Raw genomic sequence first — 26468 nt, 5'->3', positions numbered from 1 at the left:
TGTGACTTGGGTGTGGAAAGAGGGTTGGCCATTTGTTGGAATATGCATGATGCACCAGATTTGCTACCTGCAGGTAACGGTGGCTCACAGCTTCCTGATTCACAGTGACGAACTCTGATGAGCCCTTCTTAGCCATGTCCACAAAGTATCCAGTGACAGCACTTGCTCCAGTATAAATGGGAGCCCTCCACAGGATGACCAGAGAGTGGCTTCTGACCTCACTGAAGCTCAAGTCATAGGCTGGGCCTTGAATTTACAGAAACATCATCAGTGCCAGAAAGAACACACGACGCACGAGCTGTAGTTGAACTGGAGTCAACGCAACTTAACTGACATTTTTATCAGTTAAGTTTTATATTATTATTTTTATTTTTTGGGCTGGACTTCAAATGTTTTTTTTAACCTTTAATACATTTTAAAAGCCTTGGATGCTCATTTTATTGATACATTTGCAGGAGTTCAACAGGCATTTTGGTGAATTTGCCTCTGTCAAAACAACAGCTGCCATACTCACTGTGAGATGCAGAGAAAATACATATAACTCTACAGAATAAAGTCACATGGACAATCCTGTACCTGGCTCTTCCATGGTCCAAGCTTCACATTTCATTGGAATGCTGGCAGCAGATGGTAGACCAACACCAGCCATGTTACCAGCAGTGACCCTGAACTCGTAAAAAGTTCCCTCCTTCAGATTTTCCACCTAAAATAACATGTGGCACAATCATCAAATGAATGAATAAAGTAGTAATAATAAAGTGAGTAAATGTAAATTAATCAAATTTAGCTTTATCAAGTACAAGAAAAGAAAACTTTAAGAAAGAAAATCTTAATCTTGTGTCTGATTACTCACAGTGCACATTCTTTCTGTGACAGCGTTTAGGTTGACCTCCTTCCAGACTAAAGTGTCAGCGTCCCGCTTATCAATGTAGTAAGCGTTAACCTTGGAGCCACCACAGTGTTTGGGACTCTTCCAGGCCACAGTTATGGAGGAACCATCAGAACTCAGCATGGTGATCCCAAAGGGAGAGCTGGGAGTTGCTGAATTACAAAGTTTCACATTTAATGAAGCTTCATATTTAAACTTTGTATGACATCATCTTACATAACGTCTTTCAAAGTTCAACATTTTTTAATCAATCTAGGAAACGATGACTGTGATCGGCTGCATGTGAGCCTGTCATGCACTTTCTCACACTTCACTGAGCAGCTACTGCAAAGTTTTATCGTAAAGTTTTCAACTCTTGTGCTGAGTAACTGTCAGACTTTGAAGTGTGAAGTGTTTTGTAGAGTCCTGTAAAAACTATGTCTCTGTGTGATCAAAACACAATAATGTAAAGTGAAAGGTGGATAAAGAGAAAGCTGTGGGTAAGTAAGGGGGGGACAAAAGTAAACACAGCTATTGAATACATACCATACTCAGCCCCCTTGCCTGCACAGAATAATGAAATGAATCACACTGAGCATCACGTTGGTTCAAGGACTCCGGTAATCTTAAGAAACACCATTTCTCTTAAATTATACATTCTCCAATGTATTCCTCTATTTTTTCAAAGAAATGTACATTTCTTTGAAAAAAATGACAGTTTCAAAGAGCGTTTTAACTTTTCAGAGGCAGTATATAAATCGCAATCATGAACTTGATAATACTCTTACCGAGCGCAGGCTCCACGGCAATGGGAGAGGACTCCTGTGACTCCTCACTGAGGCCAAAGAGGTTGACGGCTTGAACACGGAACACATAGGTCTCCCCTGGGATCAGGCCGTGCACCACAAACCTGAGGCACGCACACACTCATTTTTTAAATCAAATACATATAAAACCTCTTGAAGTCTTTCCTCTTGTTTCTATATATTTCTTTTTTTAAATATTATTTTGGGGGGGGCATTTGTCTTTATTGAACAGTGACAGTGAAAGATGGACAGGAAAGTGGGGAGAGAGTGAGAGAGGGGAAGACACACGGCAAAGGGCCACAGCTCGGACTCAAAGCCCGCTCGCTTCTTCTGGTCACGGGCCGTGTGGTCACCTGCTCACCTACTGAGCTAAACCAGTGCCCACATCGGATATTTCTATGTACATATTGTTATTCTGGCGAAACTATTTTTTGTGAGCTCCACTCACAAAAGCCATCGTGAGTTTATCTTCAGATTTGAGAAAGTCAGCTGATATTGGGAATACTGCAGAATAAAGTATAAAACAAGCTAGAAAATTGTTGAAATCATCATCATTTATCCATGACTCCACAACCTGCCTTTGCCTTATATTAAACCTGACACATTGCTCAGGGACTCTCAGACTGAGCTCTCTGTGGGCTGTGGAGTTACTGCACTCCTGTGTAACACTCCTCTAGAGGAGATACTTTATTTATATTCATTAAATTCTTTTTTTCCTTCTTGTTCAAAAGGCTGAGAAGCAAAAACTCGTGTTTTGCCAAACTGGTGTCATTTGAAACATCTGAATCACAGTAAGACCATCGTGTAACCTTTTTGTCCCTCTTACCTGGTATGTTTGAAGGGTTTATGGTTGCATGCAAACCACTCCTTGGCTCCAACGACACGGCCGTCGATGTAATATCCCATGAGGTGTTTCAGGTGTTTGGGGGCCTCCCACTGCACAAACACAGATGACTTGGTGTTCCTAGTAGCAACAACATGTCCAGGAGCAGAGGGGACGCCTGTGCGGCAAAGAAAAAACATATTTCAGAATCAGAATACTTTATTGATCCCTGGGGGAAATTATTTTTTGTTACAGTGCTCCATTATAAACCAACATTAAGACAAGACAGACAATACGCTAACTAAGAATAGTACAATATATACATATATATACATACATACATAAGTCACTCATAAATAAATAGCTGGAAAAGAAACATGTGTAGTTGTAGCAGTAACCAGTGTGTTAAGTGGATGCGTTGTACAGGGAGATGGCCACAGGCAGGAAAGATTTCCTGTGTCGTTCAGTGGTGCTTTTCGGTAATCTCAGTCTCTCACTGAACGTGCTCCTGTGACTGACCAGCATGTCATGGAGTGGGTGGGAGGTGTTATCCAACATTGTCTTTATCTTGGACAGCATCCGCCTCTCCGACACCACCTTGAGGGAGTCCAGCTCCATCCCCACAACATTGCTGGCCTTACGGATTAGTTCATTAAGTCTGTTGGCATCTGCGACCCTCAGCCTGCTCCCCCAGCATGCAACAGCATAGAGGATCGCACTGGCCACAACAGACTCATAGAAAATCCTCAGCATTTTCTGGCATATGTTGAAGGACCTCAGTCGCCTCAAAAAATAGAGACGACTCTGGCCCTTCCTGTGAAGTGCTGTGGTGTTTTTAGCCCAGTCCAGTTTATTGTCAATGTGTACTCCAAGGTATTTATAGTCCTCCACAATGTCAACACTGACCCCCTGGATTGAAACAGGGGTCAAGTGTTTCCTGGTCTTCCTGAAGTCCACGATCAGTTCCTTGGTCTTTGCCACATTGAGCTGCAGATGATTCTGCTCACACCACGTGACAAAGGAGTCGACCACAGCCCGGTACTCTGTCTCATCATCCCTGCTGATGCATCCAACCACCGCAGAGTCATCAGAAAACTTCTGAAGATGGCAGGTCTCTGTGCAGTGGCTGAAGTCTGTGGTGTAGAGGGTGAAGAGGAAGGGGGAGAGGACAGTCCCCTGTGGTGCCCCTGTGTTGCTGATCACCTTGTCAGACACACACTGTGGGAGACGTACATATTGTGGTCTTCCTGTCAGGTAATCAACAATCCAGGACACCAGAGAAGCATCCACCTGCATTGCTGCTAACTTATCACCCAGGAGGGTCGGCCTGATGGTATTGAAAGCACTAGAAAAGTCAAAAAACATGACCCTCACAGTGCTCGCCGGCTGGTCCAGATGGGTGTAGACACGATTGAGCAGGTAGATGATGGCGTCCTCAGTTCCGAGACGAGGCTGATAAGCGAACTGAAGGGGATCCAGATGTGGTCTTACTATGGGTCGCAGCTGGTCCAGGATGAGCCTTTCCAGGGTCTTCATGATGTGGGAGGTCAGTGCCACGGGCCTGTAATCCTGGGGGCCACTGGGATGTGGCGTCTTTGGTACAGGGACGAGGCATGATGTCTTCCACATCACTGGGACCCTCTGCAGACTCAGACTCAGCATAAACAGTTTATGAAAGACTCCACACAGCTGGGGGGCACAGGTCTTGAGGACGAGGGGACTCACTCCGTCTGGTCCAGCAGACTTGCCTGAGTGAAGTCTCCTCATTTGCATCTCAACCTGATATTGAGTGAAGGTGATGGGTGAGGGAGGGGTGTCAGGAATCTCACAGTAGGCAACAGCGCCATGTGAAGAGAGAGGTTGGCACAGTGGTGTGGCTCTGGATTCCAGGCTATATACATGTAATATTAATTAATTACCAAAAATATACAAAGCTGAAAGTGTTAAAGTGGAAAAAAGGACAAGGACAGAATGATTCCACAACTGATGACCTCAGACATCAAACCAGTTGTAAATATTTTTTTTCTGTATTAAACAACATTTTATTCAAATGACTAATTAATGTATCAGTTACTAACAATTTACTTTCTTACAGAACAGAAATCATGACAATTAGCTGTAAATAATACTCACTGAAGCTTTGACTTCCACCTACTTGTCTGCAGGTTACAGCTACAGCACGTTACTGCTACTCAAAAAACATGCATGCATTCGATATTTGTGCTGTGTTCTGTGTTCCTGTATATTGTGTGCACAAACACAGTGATTAAACACAGCACAGAGGACTTGTTTTTAAGTTCCCATGGAATGGCTTTGCCATGCCTTTTTGCAGAACAGGATATTTAAGCAGAACACTGTGACAGAGGAGCGTTTCTGGGATTTAATTTGAATTTAGGCACGAGAGCCCAGAATAATCCCATTTTCCTTTATCAACTTCTCGTTACCCTGTAATATAACAGCCTACTAAGCCATCCCCAAGTGCTCCAGTTCATCACTTATAGTGAGAACAAACACACACAGACCAGAGAGTGAAAGAGTGAACTTACAGCAGTGTGAAAAAAGTGCTTTTAAGGTGCGTTTGATATTTTTCTGTACATACCAATTGGAAGTTCAGTACCTGCAAAACACAGTCAATCACTTTTGAAATAAACTGTATTTGGGCTTTTCATGCATTTGTTTTTGTGGACACATTTACATGTATGCACTAAAACACTTTGCTTAAGGTAGACAAACACAAAAAAAGTTGTTTTAGTGACCTTCCCATCTGGACCTTTAATATCTATTATTCTAATAAATTACAAAATTTGACGATTCAGCATTTCTTCACAGGTTTTTGTGTGCATTGTGCTTTTCTGGATATATAATCATGTGTCTTTAAGTCTGCACTGATCCTGGCTCTTACCATCTTCATCAACCTTTTGGATGGGCTCAGAGGGCGCAGAGGCCTCGCTGGAGCCGTACATGTTGACCGAATACACTCGGAACTGGTACTTTTGCCCGTCTTGCAAATCAAAAACTGGGTAACGAGGGGAGTGCAGTTTGACTGTTGTGTTGATCCGCTGCCAGTCTCCAGTGCCTGCTAAGCACTGTGTGGGAAAGTCAGGGAGGGGGGCAAATGAGAAGGTATAGCCATATGTGATGTGGAACAGACAAAAAGAGCAGCTTTTATACTGTGTTTTACAAAGTTAAATCTCACTTTTATTAAATTAATTAAATAATTTAAGATATAAGAATCATAAATAACAAAGTGTATGTTTGTGTGTGCCAAAAGGGTTAAAAATAAAATCAATCTTTGTGTCAATTCTGCTATTGACATGTAACTGAACCGGGGGCAATGCTAACACTGTTATTCAAGCTAAACCTGATGAAAACATTCTCTCACTTTTTCGGGAAATATAATAAACATATTGTGTAAATGTCAACATTTTTAGCAAGACTGTTTACAACTTGACTGGCTTGCTTAATATGTGGCATTAAAAATACTATAAAAAAACACAATACATCAGATACAATATGTAATAAACAAGATTTCAGACTATCATCAACTTGAAATCTAGCATCTCAATATATAGCTACTATCACACAAATTTATATTACATTTGAACTTCTTGTATAAGCATTCACTATGGCTACTATATGAATTTGTTTGCAATATATTATAAGCTCACAGCTAAGTTTACATCCTTGCGATTATATGCATTAAAACATGTCATGTGACTCTACACTGGTTGCAGTAAATCCATTGTTCCATATTTACACTGGGTAGCAAAACCCTGTTTAAACCCACGGAAGCTTCTCTAAAGATGAGATCAAAAGTTCAAAAATGTATCAAACTGAAATCTGGAGATATGCTAGTGTAGAGTTCTCTGTGTGAAATTTAAAAAAAAAAAAAGAAAAGAAAAAAAACATGTAGTTTGGGGTATTGAAGTTTCACGCAACCCAAACGTAATACAGCTTCATTTGTGTGTAGTGCTGCCATTTAAGTAAAACTTGAGAGGACATTTAAATGTGACTGTCTTGTTTATCCCTCAGCTACAGTACCAAGGTTAAATCGGCTAAACTGAGAGCAACTGATGGGCAAAAGTGAAGCAGCACACACCTTCTCGATGACGTACCACAGTGGAGCTCGTCCACGGGGGCTAGGAGGCTTCCAGCTCAGCACGACATATGATTTGAAAATTTCGGATGCATGCACATCTGTGGGTTCACCTGGAATAGTTACGTAGCCTAGATTGGGAGTGAACAGTGTTGAGGCATAACGTACACAGAACAGCAGCCACTGCAGAAGTCCCACATTATTCACTTTTTGTACTCAGGTTTTTATCTGTGGCTACAATGTAGCTTGCCATGTGTGTGAATGTGTGTGTGAATGGGTGGATGACTGAATGTAGTGTAAAGCTGGGCGATCGTGGCTCGAGAGTTGGGAGTTCGCCTGGCAGAGTATTTTAAATCTGTTGTTACAAACCTGGGTTTTAAGATGGACAGTGATTTTAAATTAGATAGTCAAATTAGGGGTACTGTCAAGTCCAGTTTTTATCATCTAAGGCGCTTGGCAAAGATAAGACCTATTTTATCCAGGCCGCATTTTGAAACGGTAATCCATGCTTTTATTTCATGTCGTTTAGATTACTGTAATGCACTATATTGTGGAGTTAGTCAGCATCTTCTCTCTCGTCTGCAGCTGGTCCAAAATTCTGCTGCACGACTTTTAACCAGAACTCGTAAAAGAGAGCACATAACTCCCATCCTGGCTTCACTCCATTGGCTGCCTGTATATCTTAGAGTTCATTTTAAAATTCTCATGTTTGTGTTTAAATGTTTAAATGGTCTTGCCCCAACTTACCTCTCTGAGCTTCTGCATCCTTACTCACCCCCCAGGTCTCTCAGGTCAGCTGACAAGCTGCTCCTGGAGGTACCCAGGTCCAAGAGAAAGCTCAGAGGGGATAGGGCCTTCTCTATTGTTGCTCCTAATCTGTGGAACAATCTTTCCCAGCACATTAGAGAGGCCCCTTCACTGTCCACTTTTAAAACACGTCTTAAAACCCATTTTTACTCTTTGGCTTATGACACAGTCTGACCCTGATTTTATTGTTTTAATCTAATGTGCTGATTTTATTGTTTTAAATGTGTGTTTTTATATATATATATATATATATATATATATATATATATATATATATATATATATATATATATATATTTTACCTATCTTATATTATTATTACTATTTTTCTCATTTTTTTAACATGCTCAATGTATCATGTTTGGCATGTCAAGTGTACAGCACTTTGTGTTCAGCTGGTGGCTGATCTAAAAGCGCTATATAAATAAATTGCTTGCTTGCTTGCTTGTAATCGGAAGGTTGCCGGTTCGAGCCCCGGCTTGGACAGTCTTGGTCGTTGTGTCCTTGGGCAAGACACTTCACCCGTTGCCTACTGGTGGTGGTCAGAGGTGGTGGCGCCAGTGTCTGGCAGCCTCGCCTCTGTCAGTGCGCTACAGGGTTGTTGTGGCTACAATGTAGCTTGCCATCACCAGTGTGTGTGAATGTGTGTGTGGATGGGTGGATGACTGGATGTGTAAAGTGCTTTGGGGTCCTTAGGGACTAGTAAAGCGCTATACAAATACAGGCCATTTACCATTTAAAGTGACTTTTACAATGCTTCTAATGTTACTGTTGAGCTTGCTTTCAAAGGCAGAGAGGAGATTAAATATTCACCACTATATGGACTTCAATAACGCATTTTCATAGAATTGTACTTATAAGTGATGAAAACAAACACAACTAAGTCCTGCCTTTTTCTCGCTTGTTAAATTCTAAAAGTGCTGATCAGCAGGACAATAACATTGGTGGAATTTTATTAAAGATTAAATAATTATTTTTGGTAGCATTCAACAATAATTACATATCCAAATGCTACACTAGAGCTGCCACAGCCTCGTATGTGGTTTGGTGGCTCAATGCTCACAAAACACAGAATGTTTTAGTTTTGTTTAACTACAAGTTTCATATACAGCAGTTAGCCATTAGATAAACCAGAACATGGACAAAACCCCTGATATCATATTTCAGATTAAAAAAAAATAGAAATATGAACTAAAAGGACATATCAAAGTTAAAGTTAACAGTGAAATGTGGGACTTCTACAATAGCCTTGATTGTGATATTATACAAATATGTAATATTTTTGATATTTTCTATTAGTTTCTAAAATTAGTTTTCATCTGTTATAAGTTTTTGTTAAAGTAGTATATTATATTAAGTGGACACAATTTAAAGAGAAAACCGTTTCAGTTAAAGTGTGAATGGAAAAAGTTCGATTAGATCAAAGACTGCACCACAAAAGTTAAGCTGGGAAGGCTCTGGAAAACAGTTTTCCCTGTGTTGTTTTAAAAAAAAACCTTGTGAGAAAATGACAGATTAGTTCTAAGATCAGCATTAAAATGTTTTTCCTTCGTTGAAAAAGATACGAATGTAAAGGTCAGAATTCAAATGCCACACCTTAAGATGAAAACATATTCCTGTAATAGTAACTAATTTAATCATGCAGCACTCATTTGTTACTGGAATAATGATCATGTCCAATAAACAGGTATAAATGGAAAGAAAATTCACTGATAGTGGAACAGAAAACAGAACAGAACAGCAAACAAACATCAGTGAGAGTTTGATCAGGGAAGATGCCTTTTTAAGCAAACATCCCCATAAAATGTAAAATGTTCTCATGATGGTGCTGCTGGGGTTTGGAAAGAGTGACAGATGTTAGTATTTAGTGAGATTGTGAGGTGGTGGCTTAAAGATAGGGGAAACAAAAACTGTGAAACCAGATGAGTGTGTAACCACTATACCTTCCAGGTCATCATCCTTTATCACTATGTCGTATTTTCCTTCAATTTTAATCACTGTTGCAGGAAATGACAACAGATCGGTCAGAAAACGCTGGCATCCTGCTGTCCTGTATTTTGTATTTACCTTCATCTGTACCTTGCAGTCTCTCACTCTCTGCAGCGTCCAGGGCCGTCACTTTGTCTGACTTGCGTGAGGGCCTGCTGATGCCACTGCTGTTCACGGCTCTGACCCGGAAGTAGTAGGAGTGGCCAACCCTTAAGCCATGTACTGGGTATTTGCAGATCTTCACTGGGGCGTCGTTGCACTGCACCCAAGTGTCAGTGCCAGCTTCACACCTATGAAATGGATCATTTACGGCAAATAAACTCTCCATTATCATGAAATTAATATCTTTTTATAAGAAAGTACTTCACATGACATTTTATATTTGTTATGAGGCAATTTTGACAAGCTGAGAAGTTAAAGTATCCTAGTAAACTGGTGAGAAGGGCTGCACTTGCAAGTATTTTTGTTTAAAGAAAACTGCAGTCCAGACCTTTCACCAGTTGAAAACATTTGGTGCATCATGAAATGAAAAAGATGACATAGAAGATCATACAGCAGGCAAAAATAGGGCAAAACTGATCTCCCAACCCTCCGCTGTAACCATCTGGTTGTTAAAAGAAGAGGGGATGTAGTCAGCTGTAAACATGGCTCTGCACCAACGTTTTTTTCAAAGATGTGTTGCTGCCATCAAATCGAAAATAAGGTATATTGTTTTTCTTAAAATGGTTCATTTTCCCACTTTAAACATCTGTTTAAAATATAAACATATGTTATTAAATACATTTTCAATGTTCCACTGTTAATAAAATACGCGTTCATGAGATTTGCAAATCCCACAAGTCTTATATGCACTTTATGTAACCATGAAAATAAGCAAATCATATCTGGCATTTGGTGTGAAAAGATACATTTAATTTAGAAAATCTTCTAAGGAGTGGAGCTCTAATAACTATGACTCACTTCCTTGGCATTAAGTGCAGTATAATTCCACTGTATTCATGTCAGTGTGCCAACTGTGGTCTATTTAAAGAGAGCTGGAAGCCTTCTCAAGATTAAAACTGACCGATCCACAAAGTATCCAGTGATGGGTGCCTCGTTGACAGTGTTTGGGGGTTTCCAGGCAACTAGGACATAGTCCGAATTGATGTCATAGGCCTTTACGCTCATTGGTGCGCCGGGGGCTCCGGGTGCAGAGGGAGCAGCATCTAGGGAATAAAGAAACACGGGTATGTTGGGGAGGAAGAATGGAAGACGAATGGTGATAGACACAACTATTATGGCTCCACCGCATTTGCATACTATGCCTAATGTGTGGTAACAGGAAATAAGGAGTCAATAACACCTGTTTTAAATCTATGTACTGCTGTGAGTATAGAAAAGATTAGGAACTCTTAATTTAATTGCTAACTAATAAAACATTTCATTTTGCCAACCAAGCTTTCACTTGCTCAAGACACAAGACACATCATTTACCACCATTTGCATAGTGTAGTTATTTTTCTTTGTTAGGGGCATATAAACCTGCGTCTCATCTGCATAGCAACGGAGAGGCTTCTAAAAGTACAGCCAAGGGGCAGAAGATAAAAGCAGAGGTCCAAGTATTGATCTCTGTGGTACTCCACATGAGACCAGAGCTGAGGACTTACACAAAATGTTCTCTCAGCCAGGTAAGACCTAAACCATGCAGAGCATTCCCCTAAAAATCTTTAGCCAGGAGGATGGCATTAACAACCCTAGGCAAAACAGATTCTGTGCCAAGCAGAGATTTAAAACCAGACTGAAAAATCTCAAGGTCACTATTTTCATCTAAAAAGGCTTTTTAGCTGACTATAAGCAATTTTCTCCAGAACTTCAGAGAAAAAGAAAAGCTTGGAAATAGCCCTAAAATTTGATAAAATACTGTAGCATGCTTAAAAGGTTTGGGAAAAATACCAGATGAGAAACTGCTATCGAGGACAGATGGAGAGATGGAAGAGTAGAAATGACCTCTTTAAATAATCAAGGTGGAACAACATCAGCAGGGAAACCTGTGGGCTTCAGATGACCAACAACCTCATACAATAAAAAGAAAGTTACAGGCTCAAACTGGCCAAAAGCAGCAGAGCAAGGAACAGTGACTGAGGTGTCAAGAGCAGACGTGGTGATATCTGAGCCCTGGCATTATTCACCTGTTCCACAAAGAAATTCTCACCTCAGAGGAAGGTTCAACAGTGTTACGTATTTTCATTTTTAACCAACTTATCTTCATTTTTTTCTTTTATCTATTATTACACTACACATAATCAGACTATCATATATATTAACCAGATTATAGTTGGGTATTTTAAGTAAGGTAAGTTATAAGTGGTAAGTTTAAAGTTTCTAAGGTTTGTGCTATTCTATCTCTTTTGCTCATTCATGGCTTTTTAAAATTTTTTCCATTGCTCTATTTATTCTAAACAGCGATTTCTGATTTGTTCTTTAAAAGTCACTGCTGCAAAACAGCAGTGATCACGTGGTGTTAGGACTGTGTCCTACCTGAGACAAACAGGTAGGCGCTATGCTCAGCAGTGCCGTCCTTTGTGAAGATCCGAAGCGTGTAGAGGCCCTCATCATCCTTGGCCAGGTGAGGCAGCGTGAGAGAGGCAGCACCTCCACCCACTGACATCTCCACCAGTTTACTTGGTTTCAGCAGTTTATCTTTTAGAATACAAGATAGAGGACATAATGAGAAGTGACCAAACTCCACAGTCAACCGACAGTGCCACACACAAACATAATGAAAGAATGAAAGAAGGTCTGACCATCTCTGTACCACTGGGCAATGGGTGGTATGTTGGGGAGATCGGGGACCACCACCATTGTACACACCAGTCTGATGGAGTTGCCCTCCACACCAAAAGACACTGGGAATCGGTCAAGCAGGCTGACATCCAGCTTACTGGCATGGATCTCAGTCAGATGAGGCACTGGAGGACAAGATTTGCAACATCATTAGCAATCAGATAATAATCGTATTTTGTGGTTATGTGGAGAGAACATGTTTGCAATATCAGAATGATCATGTAGAACCACAATGGATTTATGAACATAAATCTGACATTTTTTCAATATAACTATATGGTCTTGTCATTCAAAAGCATCAAAATTCAGTATACGTGTCCAGGAGCCAAAATGAGGTCTGAGATTTGCTATCTTAGACGTCAATGATTTTAAGGAAATTTTGTGACACTGTCCCTTGCTTTGGCAACCACAGGCTGTGATTTCCACAAAGTAATGTGTGATGAGTGTTTCACTTTAAACGTGGACTTGGTTTAAGAGCTTTCAAGTACAATCAGCACATCCAGTAACATTAAGAAAGTAGAAACAATTTGTAGTCACAGTTATTTCTCTGGAACTTTTAAAAAATGTGTCCATAAGGAGTGAACAGCATGAGTTTTTTCATTTCAACAATGTATACAATAAATCTTAAATAAGGTAATCCAGCTTAATTAGTTTTGACAAAGGAGATGTCTGGTGTTTTTAGTCTAAATGAAATCTTGTGGAGGTTAGTATTTTCTGGACTGCTCATTATTTAAATCCCAACATGTACATAAATGTTTCGATCGCTTGCTGCTCATCTAAAGACAGATCTGTGTTTTGTTTTTCTTCAGAGGGAGTCATGGGACAGGAACAGCTTGCCATCAGTTTCCACTTCTTATCAGGCCTCTCATTGCTCGCTGCTATTTGAAGTGCCATGATTCCATGAGCTTGTGTCTGGGCGTGACACCTCAATCCCCACACTCCCCAGACTTACTAACTCCTTTTATGCTCTCACCTAAACCAAGATGGCAGGACTCTCCAGCTCCAGCTGGTCCTGTGAAGAAAAGACGTTTATGTTTACAGAGAAAGACATGGGAGGTGAGCAATGTCTTTAAGAAAGAGGGAGACTTACTCTTCACAATAATTTTAGCTTTGCTGGTAGCTGTGCCATGCTGGTTGGTTGCCACAGCACTGTACTCAGCAGTATCACTCACAACACACCTACAAGGTCAGCCAGAGTAGGAAGAAGTCACTGATTGCAGTATATCAACATTTATATTTGATTTGATGCCATTTGGTTTGAAGAACATGTATTATTTAGGTTAATAGAAGGTAAAATGCAAGCAATTGTGTTGAGACTCAAGAAGAGTCTTAGGTTTAGAATAGAAGGAAGAAATTTGACCTTCAGCCTGAGCTGAACTATTTTAAAAGAGCCATTTTCCCAGCTGTGTTGGACATAGATGCATCCTTCTTGTCACTTGGTGCTTTTTGCATAAAGAATGTGAAAATGACTGATTCTGAAGAAGTTTGGCAAATAAACTACGATGTTCTCAGTGACCTTCAATGCTACGACGGTCCAGAGATATTCCAATTCTCAGAGAGAGGGAGGGACAGAGAGAAGCAGAGCGCAGTCAGAGGAATTCATGGCTCGAATGACGCAAAGGTCAGCACTCCAACATGAACAGCTGAAGGGTCTTGAAGATGACGAAAAGAAGCAGGCTGCAGCCTCACCCTCAATTTAGCAATCTCCCCTCTAACTCTCCAGCTGACTTTCAGAAAATGTCAAGATATCGATATAATGTGCTAACAAAATAAAAGTCCTGTAAGTGTAAACATCTACGCTGAGTGACAGACGTTCAGTCTTTCCAAGTTTGTTTCTATACTGCTTTCCTTTCAGTTTGAAGGCTGGTTATAATACAGCAACTAGAAAAATTGCTTGACTATATAAAAATATTGTCTTTTCAACAAACCTCATAAAACATATTTACACTAAACCTTTAATGGGACATTTTTTTAATTTAAAATGAAAAAAGTTTACAAAACCCCCAAAACATATATAGTCCATGCAGGGAGCAATTTCAGTTTGCGCTGTTGGAAGAAAAACTAATACACAATCCAGAAGAAATCCTGAAAGCTGGAGCTGGAAGCCTTTTTGTTGCTTAAATGCTAGAAATTTTCACTCAGTTGATAAATTCATTAAAGTCTTAAACAACCCTCACTTCTTTATATTTTGGTGGGAGAATCTGAAGCAGATGCAGAGATTTATAGAAACGTGTAAACATACAGGGAAATACAGCACACGAGGCAAAATGGTTGAACTGCAGCCTCAAACGATAACAGAGCCTCCATCATGCTTTATAGACAGCTATAGACTCTCACTGATGATCATTTGAACCAAAAATGTCCTATTTGGATTCATTGGCCAATCAGAGCAGGTTATACTGATTTTCATTCCAGTTCTTGTGCAGTTTAGTACACCACCTCAGCCTTTTCTCCCTGTTTCACTTCCTTTCAGATAATCTTCAACTGCTGTAGATGTTTTGTAATGTCAGCCATTTCTTTTGTCCTCCACTTTCCCATATTTTTTAAGGACATATTGCCAACCATGCAGCAATGTTATGTGTAGACACATAACAGTTAGGTGTTAGGTGATGCTTTTTTGTGCTTGAATGATTTGTAGGTCAGTGTTAAGCGGAACAACAAACAAACAAAAAATTGTGAGCTTAAAGTCGGGTATGACTGAAAATGAGTGAGAGCTTGGAGAAGAAAGAAAGTCTGACTCTGTAAACTATAAAGAATATAAAGTGGCTGAAGACATTTACACAGTACTGTATAATATATTCAAGATTGTATTATATCACTTCCTGTTGCCCTAACATTAGTTTAGGCATCTTAGTCTAAGGAAACAATATATTGGCTTTTACCTTATTACTGTACATTTACAGTCTTATTCTATAGTCTACAGAATAACTAGATTTTAACAATTTTACATTTTTTATTTAAATAATTTTTATATGTTATTGATGATACACTTCACTGTTACAGTTTAATGCTGACCGCCACATGCACAAAAAGATGACAATGACGACAGTAACTAGTAACTAGCACGCTTGGTTACTACCACACTGTGGCTCAAAACAGTGTCGGAGGATCCTGAGATATAAAACAGACAATCGACCTGCACCTGGAAAAAGTTAGCTCACTGATACTGGAAGTCTTTACTAAATTTGTATGAATATTTCAGAGATGCTAATGCATTACCAATACATATCAGTAATTAATAACTTTATTTTATTTCATAACTTAATTTTACTAAAACATTTTACTTCTCTAATTTACTGAACAACATGACTTTTTTCTTTTTACCTCATTTCAGGTAAAAAGAAAATCAAAGGCTGCAGCGTCCATGTTATAAAACTCAGTTTAATGAAATCATTTATGTCTAACTGCTGAGAGTTGTAGATAATACATACCTGCTAACAATCAAACTATGGACTCCATATTTATTCTCAATCTTGTACTTTCCTGGGGCACTCAGTGGATCTACTGGCACTCCATCTTTATACCTGCCAATGAATCTGAATCAGTTTCATACCACAGTGATATTCTACAGTCCTAAAATATTTCAATAGTGTAATAAATCAGAAAAGCTTATAATGGCATTACCATAAAGCTTGAGTCAAATTTAAAAACCCACTTGTGTGTGTTGGCAGTATACTGACCATTTGACGATGGGCCTTGGATTTCCTTCGACGGTGCAGAACAGCTTGACAGGAGTCTTCTCCCACACAGTATGCGGCCGTAAGGCCACCAAGAAGTCTGGCAATTTGGGGATTTCCTCCAACAGATCCACTCTCTTTCTCATCATCCCCTTAACCTGGAGAGAGTCAACTGCATCAAGTTAATGTATTTATGAAAATGACATTTTTATGCATTATCTCTATAGGGCAGAGATTACATAAGCACTTTAGTACAACATGTTATCTTTGTCAACAATTCTTAGCTAACAGCAAATCTGAAACCTGCCAAAACCAATGAAGGAACATGAGGCCAGCAGATGTTAGTGATCATATTGTGAAAACTCCTAAAAAGTTGGTTTATTCCTTTAAAAGAGACTGAGACTGATTTGACCAACAGTTCACTGATGCAATAAGACCATTGGGCTCAGATTTCATAGAAATGCACAGCTGAGTATCTACAGTGAATGATTTAGATTACATTTAGAGACTCTAGATCTGCTGTTTTGCTGTACTCATGATTACAAATTGATATAATTTTAATAGTGATTGTAACAGAGACAGATACATTAAAGCGTACACAAAACATTTCCACAGACTTTTAAACTTGTTCCACATATATGCGATAAAACACCAGAAAAACAAACCAACAAAGGAACTATAGTGTCACCTTGAGTTGTTTAGCAGATGGTTACTAACCTCTTTCTGAATTTCAAGACTTTCCACTTGGGCCTTAGTAGCGATCCTCATCCTATGAAGCTCCTCCTGAATAACAGCCAGTCCTTTCCCAACATTTTTGCTTACTCTCTGGTACTCCTCAGTCTCCTCAGCAGTCCTAACAATGCATACATCAGATTAATCTTTGACTAAGATTGACTTTAGCATCATTGTTAGCTATACGTTTGTTACATATTTACCTACAAGCTGAACTGTTACCCTAAAATAATTGTATGATACAACCTGAAACCGTTGCACTGAGCATATCAAGCATAACACAGGATAAAACTAACCTTGAGGGCAGGGAGTCAGTGTTATGAGTCTATAGGATTGTAGCAGTAAGACTGTGCAATTGTTTCATAATTTAAACGGTAATCATTGAATAATTAACAAGTTATACTAAAGAAATGTGCTGTGGTTACAGGGGTCAGCCAGTAGAAAATGTAGTTACATGTTACCTTGCAACTGAAATAGCTGTGAGCCAGAGCAGACTCACCTCTGCCGGAACACCGGCACGGTATAGGCTTGTTCTGCCATAGCCTCCGTGGCCTGGGCCTGTGCCTGGCTCACCGATTTAGAGCTTGATTTGCTGTTGAGGAAAACACATCATTAAAAATCAGAAAGCAAGTTCTCTGCATAAAAAAATTCTCAGGTTTTAATTTAGCAGCTAAGCTGAGTTTGTCTTCTGAACATATACATACATAAAAACACAAACACTCGCAGTAAACAATAACTAACAGTTACAAACATGCAGTTACAAGATTTCCCAGCATATCTGCCTGATGTATTGTATACGCTACAGAGGGATTAAATCTGTTTATGTACTTTGTCTTTTTCTCAAAATTAGCTGGGGTTAAGAAAATTGATTGATGGATATTATTCTCTACATGCATACCAAAACCACTATTGTGAAAAATCTGACAGTGGCTAGTGTCATTTGCACAACAAACTATGATTTTATCCAGAAAATTATTTTTACAAAATAACCAGAAAATTGACATTCTGTGTATAAAGACTAACCACCACTTTGAGAGAAACTTCTTCAGTACTAACACAACTGTGTATAGTTAGTAGCCTCAGATGTAGGTCAGGTTCAAGTGGTGACATTAGTCATCTGCCATTAGACAGCTGCAGTTTCCTACCAGATCCCTGGGAGATCAGAACTTGGCTCGTAGGGGCTCAGTTTATTACCTCACCACTAGTGACGAAAAAGCCAATCTTCAGCATGTATAATATCATGTTAAGTATGACTATACTGCACAGCACAGCTGTAAGGGCCAGAAAACCTTTTTAAAAAGCATGCTATAGCAACAAAGACAAATGCATACATGTCTTTCATTGGCCTGAACTATAAGATCTGTTGGCAGAAGCTGCAGAGCAACAGAAGCAACAGCACTTCCTGAAATCCCGACTTGGGTTCAGCTCTCAGAGATTCTGGAGCTCACATAGACAAAGAGCTTTAGAATCACTGGTGATACATTGAGGTTTTACAAAGAAACGAACTGAAGCTATAATAAAGAGGGATGAAAATATATTCCTGTGGAAAACGATAAACAGAACTAACATCTGGGTATTCAGTCAGTTAGCATGTACCACTCTGTGACTGACTGATTTGTTCATGAAAATCAGAATTTGCAGAACTTTGAATTTGAATTGACAATTAAACTGCCAGCTAGGAAGCAGGCACACCCACTACCGCAGCTGCTCCTCAGGCAACACCCCTGTGTGTGTTTTTTGTTCTACGTCGCAAAGCAGCAAGAGCTGTGCTACTCAAAGCAGCAGGTAAATGTCACTGTCATACCTTTCTGTGTGCTGCTTGGAAACGTGTTTAGTGTGATGATAAGCATAATCAGTTTTGACTTGGCTCACATGCTTCTTCTTATACCAAGGTATGACTTTGGAAGCCATGACTGGAACACTTCAAGGAGTCCTGGCCAAGAGTACCAGTGGGAGGGGGAGACCAAACATGTGTTAGCCATGTTAGAAATGTCAATACGAGTATTTTCTTTACCACCACTGTTACTGCAATCATTCTGTGATGTAAGTTTAAAGTATTAGATGCGCTGTCATCTCTGAAATCAACAGTGTGCAAAGGTTAACAGGTGCAGTTTCTGCTGTTCTGTTGTAGAATTTATACAACACATGACAAAAATACCCACACCCGAATCTCTAATAGACCCAAACAATGTTTAAAGGCAAACATTTATGAGACAGCATGGCAGTTCCAACTTTTTGCTCGAGCTCAGCACTTCAACTGCTTCCTCTAACAGCCTCACACAGCTCAGCTATGAATAGCTTTCACCAGTCTGCCTATTCCATTATTGGAGAAATGAAGGAAACAGTGTCATTACCAGAAGAGCACAGTCCTCACACTATTTAATTAAAACGATTGCGCAGGAAATCAGAGTGATCAGACTGTACAGGAACAAGACTTAGATCTAAGCCAGCTGTCATATCCACACTCTGCTGCAGGCTAATTGTGCTTCCGTTCTGTATAAATAATTATTTCAGCACAATATCGTCCTTTTTTGGCTGACGCAAATTAAGAAAAGAGGGTCAGCAACCTCTTAATACCCTGGTATGAAAGGAAGTACAGCTCAGGGAGATTACAGACTGCTGCTTCATTTTCCCCCCACACAGGAGACAGATTATCTGCTGCCATTTATTTATGCAACACATTTCACCTGCCCCAGGATTGGCAGCAGATAAGTCCTCTTCCTAATGTGAAGCTCATTTTGAAAAAAGTTATTTCTAAAATACAATTAGCACACCAGCTAGCGAATATTAACAAAAGAGACTTACCCCAAGAAATTTAAACAGCGCAAAGAGGTGGCAGACCAGCCTGATGCCGCTTGGGAAGCACTCGCTGATGGCAACAAAAATATTACCCTCTCACTGGAGGAATGCTGTTCCCCTTCCGCCCCATGTATGGATGCACTTAAAACTATATATAGCATTTACCCCCAAATTTCCTTCTCATTCTGCACTTTGTAGATGAAGAGTGTGCACCTGTACCACAAGGTTTAATGAATTATTCTGGAGGCAAGTTTTATCCCCTGTCTTTATAATATGGGAAACGCTTTTTTATATTTATATATATATATATTAATGGAATATTAAAGATGAGAAAGAGTTGGAACAGTGAAACAGTAAATGGTGACAGGGTTTAGAAATTGTTCCACACAAAGGTTCATTTTTGAAAATCAGAAAAATAAATCTGAAATACCAGAGTGCCTCTCTTCTTCTTATTGTCGGTAAGTCTAACATTTTTTCTAAAAGTATGAGGTATGAAGGATCTCCCCTTTAACCATCAAAAATATTGATCTGTGCAAGAGTCAGGAAGAAGTTTTCAGTCATTTCTGGCAGATCCTGACGCTCAAAGCATTATGAGACCTTTTTAGGTTTCTCGAGACAGCCTGTCCTCCTTGGCTCAACACTTGCAGGCAACAGTCAAGCTATTTTTAACAGCAAGTCCTCGGTTACAGTGATACCTCTACTTCTTACTGTACACGAGCCACTGCAGCTATTTTTATTCAAACAAGTCTATTATAAATAACAGAATATACATGGAAATATCTTATAAAACAGACTTAATGGCAGTCGAGATCACAGTGAACTAAAAAGAGATATAAAGTCTTTAATTTTTCCCCTTTGACCTGTAGTTGTTAAAATGTTACTGATTTTATGTTTAAAATGTTTTCACTGACATCTTTGCTCACTTTTACAATACAGTATATAGCAGTATATTCTTAAAAACCAATGCAAACTCATCAAACTCTCAAAACCTGTATTGGATGTCCTCCTTGGGCATTCGAAAGACACTGTAACAGACATCATCTCATTTAATTAAAACCGGCAGTGTTTGCTATATAAGAAATCAGAACAATGCAGAGAAAAAAGATGTAACTTCTAGAAACAATGACTATATAGGAAATACTGAGCTTAGCAATTGTCCTGAAGAACTGACTCAAAAAAGTCACCCATCTCCCACCTTTACTCAAAGACAACAGTTACGCTACGATCAATTCATACATGCAGACCGAAACAAAGGCTGTGTGATTGATCATTCTTGATGTTACACGGGAAAAAAGGTCAAACACCAACAAAGGAGAAGGTTTGCATAAGGTTCCTCAGAGAAACTCATTCAGAACTTTCTCCAAGCATGACATCTGAGCGCACTACACCCTTAGACAAAAAACGGCTCATACAGATGCTGTACAACTGCTCCTAAAGGACACTCTTTTGAGGATGTTCACATTTTGGACTGAGAAGACGGATGGTTTGAAAGAAAAGTAAAGGAGACCATCTCTGTCCGCTGTGAACAACCATCTTTGGACAGAGGTGATGGCTTACAACACCAGCTATCAACTGCCTACAATGTAGTCTTGAGATCCCTTCCCAGTACCTCAATAGGTCACATGATGGGTTGGGAAAAGGTTTCACAGAGGTTTCACCCTTAACCCCCCGGTGACAATAAAGACCTCAATAATCATGTCCACACTTTAGCTCATGCAATGACTCATATGATCAATAGTAGGTCAGTGACTCTCAGGACCACCTCCTATGCCTGCGTCTCTCCACAAGTCCCGTTGTCTTTCTTTTTCTTAAGACTACCATTATCTGGATGACTGAGACCCTCCACAGAACAGAGTGCGATCAAATCATTAGACTGTACCTCTCTTAACATGTACCAGTCATGTTAAGAGAGGTGAGTGATCCATAATTTACAAAAAAATCCATACATCTAAATGGGCTTTCAGATGCTATGATTTTCATTGGGTGTGACCAGGAGGGACAGAATTAGATAGAGTACATCTTTCCCAAACCGGTCACGGCAGATGGCCCCGCCCCTCCCTGAGCCTGGTTCTGCCGGAGGTTTCTTCCTGTTAAAAGGGAGTTTTTCCTTCCCACTGTCACCAAAGTGCTTGCTCATAGGGGGTCATTGTTGGGTTTTTCCTTGTATGTATTATTGTAGGGTCCGCCTTTACAATATAAAGCACCTTCAGGCAACTATTGTTGTTTTGGCGCTGTATAAATAAAACTGAATTGAATTGTGCAGAGGAAGGACAGTAAAATTACTGGACAAAGGATGTTGAACATAGAGCACAGAGGAAGTTCATGGATATATTGAAGGAGGGCATGCTTGTCCTACTTTGTTGATGTGACCAAGGAGGATGCTGGGATCTAGTGAGATGGAGCCAGAAATCCACAATGCTGAAGACATGGGCTCAGTTTGGTGTGACTCTCTGTTCAATGCTGCCACCTGATGTCCATCGCACACAAGAATTTCACTCACATGTGCTGTACCAATGTACCTGCACATGTGATGTGACAATAAAAGTGATTTGATTTGATTTGATTTGATCTGCAACAATATCTTTTCACACTCATACTTTCAGCCTTCAAAACAGTATTACAATGTAATTTGAGGCAGCACACCAAAACTTTCAGCCTTAAGAACTGAATAAAGTGCAAAAGACTAAAGATAAAGCTGATGAAAATATGAGGAGTTCAGGAATTACAGTTTTCAGGGTTTTCTTTACTATATACTGTAATGTATATAGACTATATTTTTATATATTATATATTTTTTGCAGGTACTTCTCCTCAGCTCTTTTTTGCCACCTTTAAATTCCTAGGAACACATCTCTGAAGATCTTTAGTGGTCAGTTAACAACATCTGTGGTGAAAAAGGCTCGGCAGTGCCTCCACTTTTCGAGGGTTTTAAAGATGAATAAACTGGAGGACAAGCTGCTGGTGACCTTCTACTGCTCTACACTCGAGTCTGGACTGTCATGCGCCATTAGTGTGTGATAGTGTGTGGCCCGCCGGCTTTACAGTGGCTGACAAAGAAAGACTGCAGAGGGTGATAAGGTCAGCTGAAAAGACCACAGGATGTTCTTTACCCTCTCTGGACAAGATTGAAAGTACTTCATGTCTCACCAGAGCAAAACTCATTTTCAGAGGCCACTTACCCTCCTGCCCAGTATAACCGTCAGCCTGTACAGTATGACTTAGTATAAGTAATGCCCTAACTTATTATCCCTGTGACCTGGAAGGAGAAGCAGAAGAAAATGGATAGATGGATGGATCTCCTTCTGAACTAGTGAAAGTTACATGCAGAATGATAGTGTGCTTTCAACCAAAGTGTAGTTTAGTTCAAGTTTAACCTTTTGTAATAAAGATTAAGGCTACAAAGATCATCACCATCAAGTAAAACCTAACTAACACTGACTATATGCACTAAATGTGAGAGACATTGAGTTCACACTGATGTGTTTGTTTTCTTTTGCACAATTGCAATAACAGTTCTCTTTATCTGTTTCATTGTCTTTGACTTTAGGTCTCCTGTTGGATTCCAGCCTCGTTCCCCTCTCTGGCCCCACTACATAGCATGTTTGTACTGGGAGTAAAAGAGATTATTGGAGCATGATAATGTGAAGTTCAGACATTTGAGATGCCTCATGTCTGCAGAATATTTAGACTACATAAGTGCCAATAGATTCAATGACTTTATGATGCATGAAGGCTGCAGAGATTTTATTTATTTATTTTGCTTTTATTTGATGAGAACTTATAATAAACTAAACACCTCTAGAAATTTCAGTATATGTTGTCTTGGTCCCAGTAGATGTTCGAACTTGGTTCCAAGCAGGACATCTTAACAAGAAAAAAAGAGGACAATTGCAAATACCTTGGATTACATCAAGTCTCTTCTATTTATTTCTCTTTTTAAACATGCCAACGTGAAAAACATGCTAACCTTCACTGTAACACCACAATCTGGCCAGTTTGCTCCTTGATATGCAGGGAATAGTCAAATCTATTTCTATAACAGATTTACTGGGGACATTTAAGCTTCCCAAAGGATATTCCTCTGACAGACAGGAATCTTGTGTGCCTTTACAAACAACAAGCACATATATACTGCAGCAGATTGAAAATGGATTCGTGGATGAATGATGAACTCTCAACTTCAGTAACAGCAAAGTTTAAGTATACTGATAAACATATCAAGCATAACATATTAAAAGGGTCGCGTGTTGAGGAAAATACTTAAATGAGAAAAAATGAGTCCTTAATATTCAAATAAACATGTGGTTACATAAAGAAACTGTAAACAATAAAAAAAGAAGAAGTCCTGCTTAAGCATGCGTTACTTCATTATAAAGAGCACAACATTTAGGTCACCAGGAAAGGTCACCCTGAAGCAGCCATGACACCAGGCTGGATAGTCTTCCTCAGAGGGGAGTGAATGAATATTAAGCCCTCCCCCTTTTTCCTCTCTCCTTTCTGAGCTTCTGTTTCACAGTGGGGAAAGGCGGCACCGGGAAACCATTCCTTAGGTTGCAGGCTGCTAAAGATGGAACACGAGAGGAGGGGGGCTGTGTGTAGACTAGAGGAAAATCAAAGAGGGAAGTCCTAAATCACAATGGTTAAGGGGGGGGGGGATATAATAAAGACGTCACAAGCTTTAGACGTCACTGAGTCAGGAGACATGGTTCATTTTACGCAGAGCGTGGTGACGTAATAGAGCCACAGGGGGCAGAGGAGCTGTCCCTGACTATGTATAGCAATGCTGAAGCCTCATCAGCAGTCAAAGAGGGGTGGGGGCTCGAAACATGTGCTGGCTATAGCTAAAGAGGACACATTTTAAGCCCATGTAAGAATAGATTTTAAAAAAATATAAAACACATTTTCAAAATATCAATTAATGTGACTGCAACCTGCAAACAAATGTTTTTACTTCTTGTCTTTGAATGAGTTGTCCTGACTTTTTATATTCTTCGTTACTTTTTGTTTTTAGTTGTTGTTTTTTAAATAAAAACACTGATTCGTGGATTTATAGGTACATATTGTGTGCAGGTTGCCTTCCATTAAGAAATGTCCTCTCAAGGTCAGGAGTGACACTTAGCTTTAAAGCTATATCTCTAGCTTCCGTGTTGCAGTGGGTGGGGTGTGTGCTGCAGAGATAAGAAGCCATCAGTCACAAGTCTGACTCTCCAATGGTGCTGCTGCATGTGTGGAGCTATGAGAAGATGCTTGGATGTTGCAGCAGGAATGTGATGTGCTTCAGGCTGCAGTTGATGCTCAGTGTATTGCAGTAGTGACATCATCATGTGGCTGCCCTGCCTCTCTGCACGTCCACCTCCTGTAGCCGTGGAAACATGGAGACGTGCAAACTCGGGGAAGTCTATGGAGGAGAGTGGCCGGTTATCATGCGTAAGCCGCTTCCTCATTCAGCTCACAGCTCCTGTGCCCCCGCTCCCATTTGCACTCCCCTGTTGCCCCCTCCTCCGATTTGCTCCCCACTCTTTCCTTTGCTTCCATGTCCTGGGTTCAGCCAATGGGAGTGCTCAGTGGGGGCAGGGCAAAACAGAACCACCATTCCTGTGCCGAGCTGTTACATCTCCTCAGAGCTAACAGGGAGCTAGCAGCTCAGAGGGAGGAGGCACGGCCAAACCCAGCCTGTGTGTGTGTTTGTGTGTGTATGTGTGTGTGCCTGTCGCAGACTAGCAGGCAGGGCCGCTGCTGCACATTTGTTTCACCAGACTTTTTCCTTTTAACCTTGCCTTGACACAGTGCTCAGGTAAGGCCTGCTTCTGCTTCTACTTCAGGATAAAGCGGGATCAGCGTGAGGGGAAACTGAACAATCTTCTTTTCCCTTCTTCTTCACTGTCAAACCACCTCGTAGTAAGTGACAGCTCCCGAAGGACACGCAGACAGGATGATAGCGGCTCAGCTTCTGGCCTACTACTTCACCGAGTTGAAGGATGATCAACTCAAAAAGGTGAGCGACAGCAGCTTTAAACTGTTATGGTGGTCCTTTTATATTAGACTTCAGAGCTTTGTTATATCACAGCAGCCTAGCGTATACCCACAGACACCGGCGAACAGTGGCTGCATGCTGGGATCGAATCTGTGGGGTTTATCGTGTTGGGAGAAGAGGATGCACCATTTGGGAGTTACGGGAGGAGAAAGCCAGCATGGTGTTTAATATTGATATGGTGCATTTTCAGTTTGTTAGCAGTATTTGACACAGATGTCCTTGAGCAGGGTTGTGTTCATTGATCGTGGTGAAATGCAGACAGACCTCCATCACTGAGCTTTTCCGGAGCACTGGTTGCTATGGCATCTGAAGCAGACAGGTGTCTATGAGGGGTTGTTGGCAAAAGTCAAGATCTCCAAGATCCACGATTTTGTCCCCGACTGTCAGCGTCCTTTTTCTCCCAGTCATTCATTTTTACTGTTTCACAGATGTTCTATCCCATTGCACTGTTGCCTTCTTAATTTCATTCCTCTTTTAGTCCATCGTGAAAACACATTTCAATTTTTTAGCAGCTCATAGACGTTGCCATCAGTGAAATCTGAGCCTGATTACAGCTTCTGGCTGCCCATATAAACTGACACTGTGTTCAGAGCGAATTAGTGACTGAACAAACTGGTAAGATATCCCCAGGGAATAGGGGATACGGGTGAGGGCAGTCAGTGTAATTGGGGGTGGGGTCAAATACTCACGACGTCATGTGTGATATCACAGTGCAGTAGCAACACGTGCCACTGCTGAAGTAGGTTACTGGAACTACTGGGGTAAAAACAATCCTTGAAAGGATGAAAGCTCTTAAACCATGCACATCCTGCAGGGGACACCGACACTGTAACCAGGAGTCAAATTTTGTGGCAGCTAGATTTACTATCTGTTATCCAAGTGTTGTAGTAGCTGGGTAGCCTTAGTGTGTAGACCTTTGGTCTTACTAGTATTCTCTGATTAAGCATCAAAGGATCAGGCAAACAAACAAAATTTAATTTAAATCCGTAAGAATTCTGAAAAATTTTGATACAA

The 26468-nt window shown here is 40.3% G+C and overlaps 1 protein-coding gene across 7 annotated transcripts in view; it reads right to left on the bottom strand.

The window, feature by feature from the left end:
• Window positions 1–26468, bottom strand: part of myom2a (myomesin 2a) — a 45787-nt gene that overhangs the window by 11596 nt on the left and 7723 nt on the right. The window contains exons 1-21 of one of the 7 annotated variants that reach the window (XM_040045220.1): window positions 19427–19596; window positions 17121–17213; window positions 16607–16742; window positions 15893–16047; window positions 15644–15736; window positions 13303–13391; window positions 13186–13224; window positions 12173–12337; window positions 11907–12068; window positions 10453–10594; window positions 9480–9679; window positions 9344–9397; window positions 6597–6724; window positions 5400–5583; window positions 5097–5114; window positions 2501–2675; window positions 1657–1778; window positions 1415–1432; window positions 854–1041; window positions 577–703; window positions 68–246 (exon numbers count right to left, since the gene is read on the bottom strand). In XM_040045220.1, coding sequence (XP_039901154.1) covers window positions 68–246; window positions 577–703; window positions 854–1041; window positions 1415–1432; window positions 1657–1778; window positions 2501–2675; window positions 5097–5114; window positions 5400–5583; window positions 6597–6724; window positions 9344–9397; window positions 9480–9679; window positions 10453–10594; window positions 11907–12068; window positions 12173–12337; window positions 13186–13224; window positions 13303–13391; window positions 15644–15736; window positions 15893–16047; window positions 16607–16742; window positions 17121–17213; window positions 19427–19581 — 2622 coding nt within the window. In that variant the 5' untranslated portion in view covers window positions 19582–19596. Of the gene's footprint in view, window positions 1–67; window positions 247–576; window positions 704–853; window positions 1042–1414; window positions 1433–1656; window positions 1779–2500; window positions 2676–5096; window positions 5115–5399; window positions 5584–6596; window positions 6725–9343; window positions 9398–9467; window positions 9680–10452; window positions 10595–11906; window positions 12069–12172; window positions 12338–13185; window positions 13225–13302; window positions 13392–15643; window positions 15737–15892; window positions 16048–16606; window positions 16743–17120; window positions 17214–19426; window positions 19597–26468 lie in introns of those variants that run through there. The other 6 variants (XM_040045223.1, XM_040045221.1, XM_040045222.1 and 3 more) reach the window with 6 other exon arrangements.

The sequence above is a fragment of the Simochromis diagramma genome, unplaced genomic scaffold (genome assembly GCF_900408965.1).
Source record: "Simochromis diagramma unplaced genomic scaffold, fSimDia1.1 OVJJ01000610.1, whole genome shotgun sequence".
Lineage (NCBI taxonomy): Eukaryota > Metazoa > Chordata > Actinopteri > Cichliformes > Cichlidae > Simochromis > Simochromis diagramma.
This window is presented reverse-complemented; position numbering and strand designations above follow the sequence as displayed.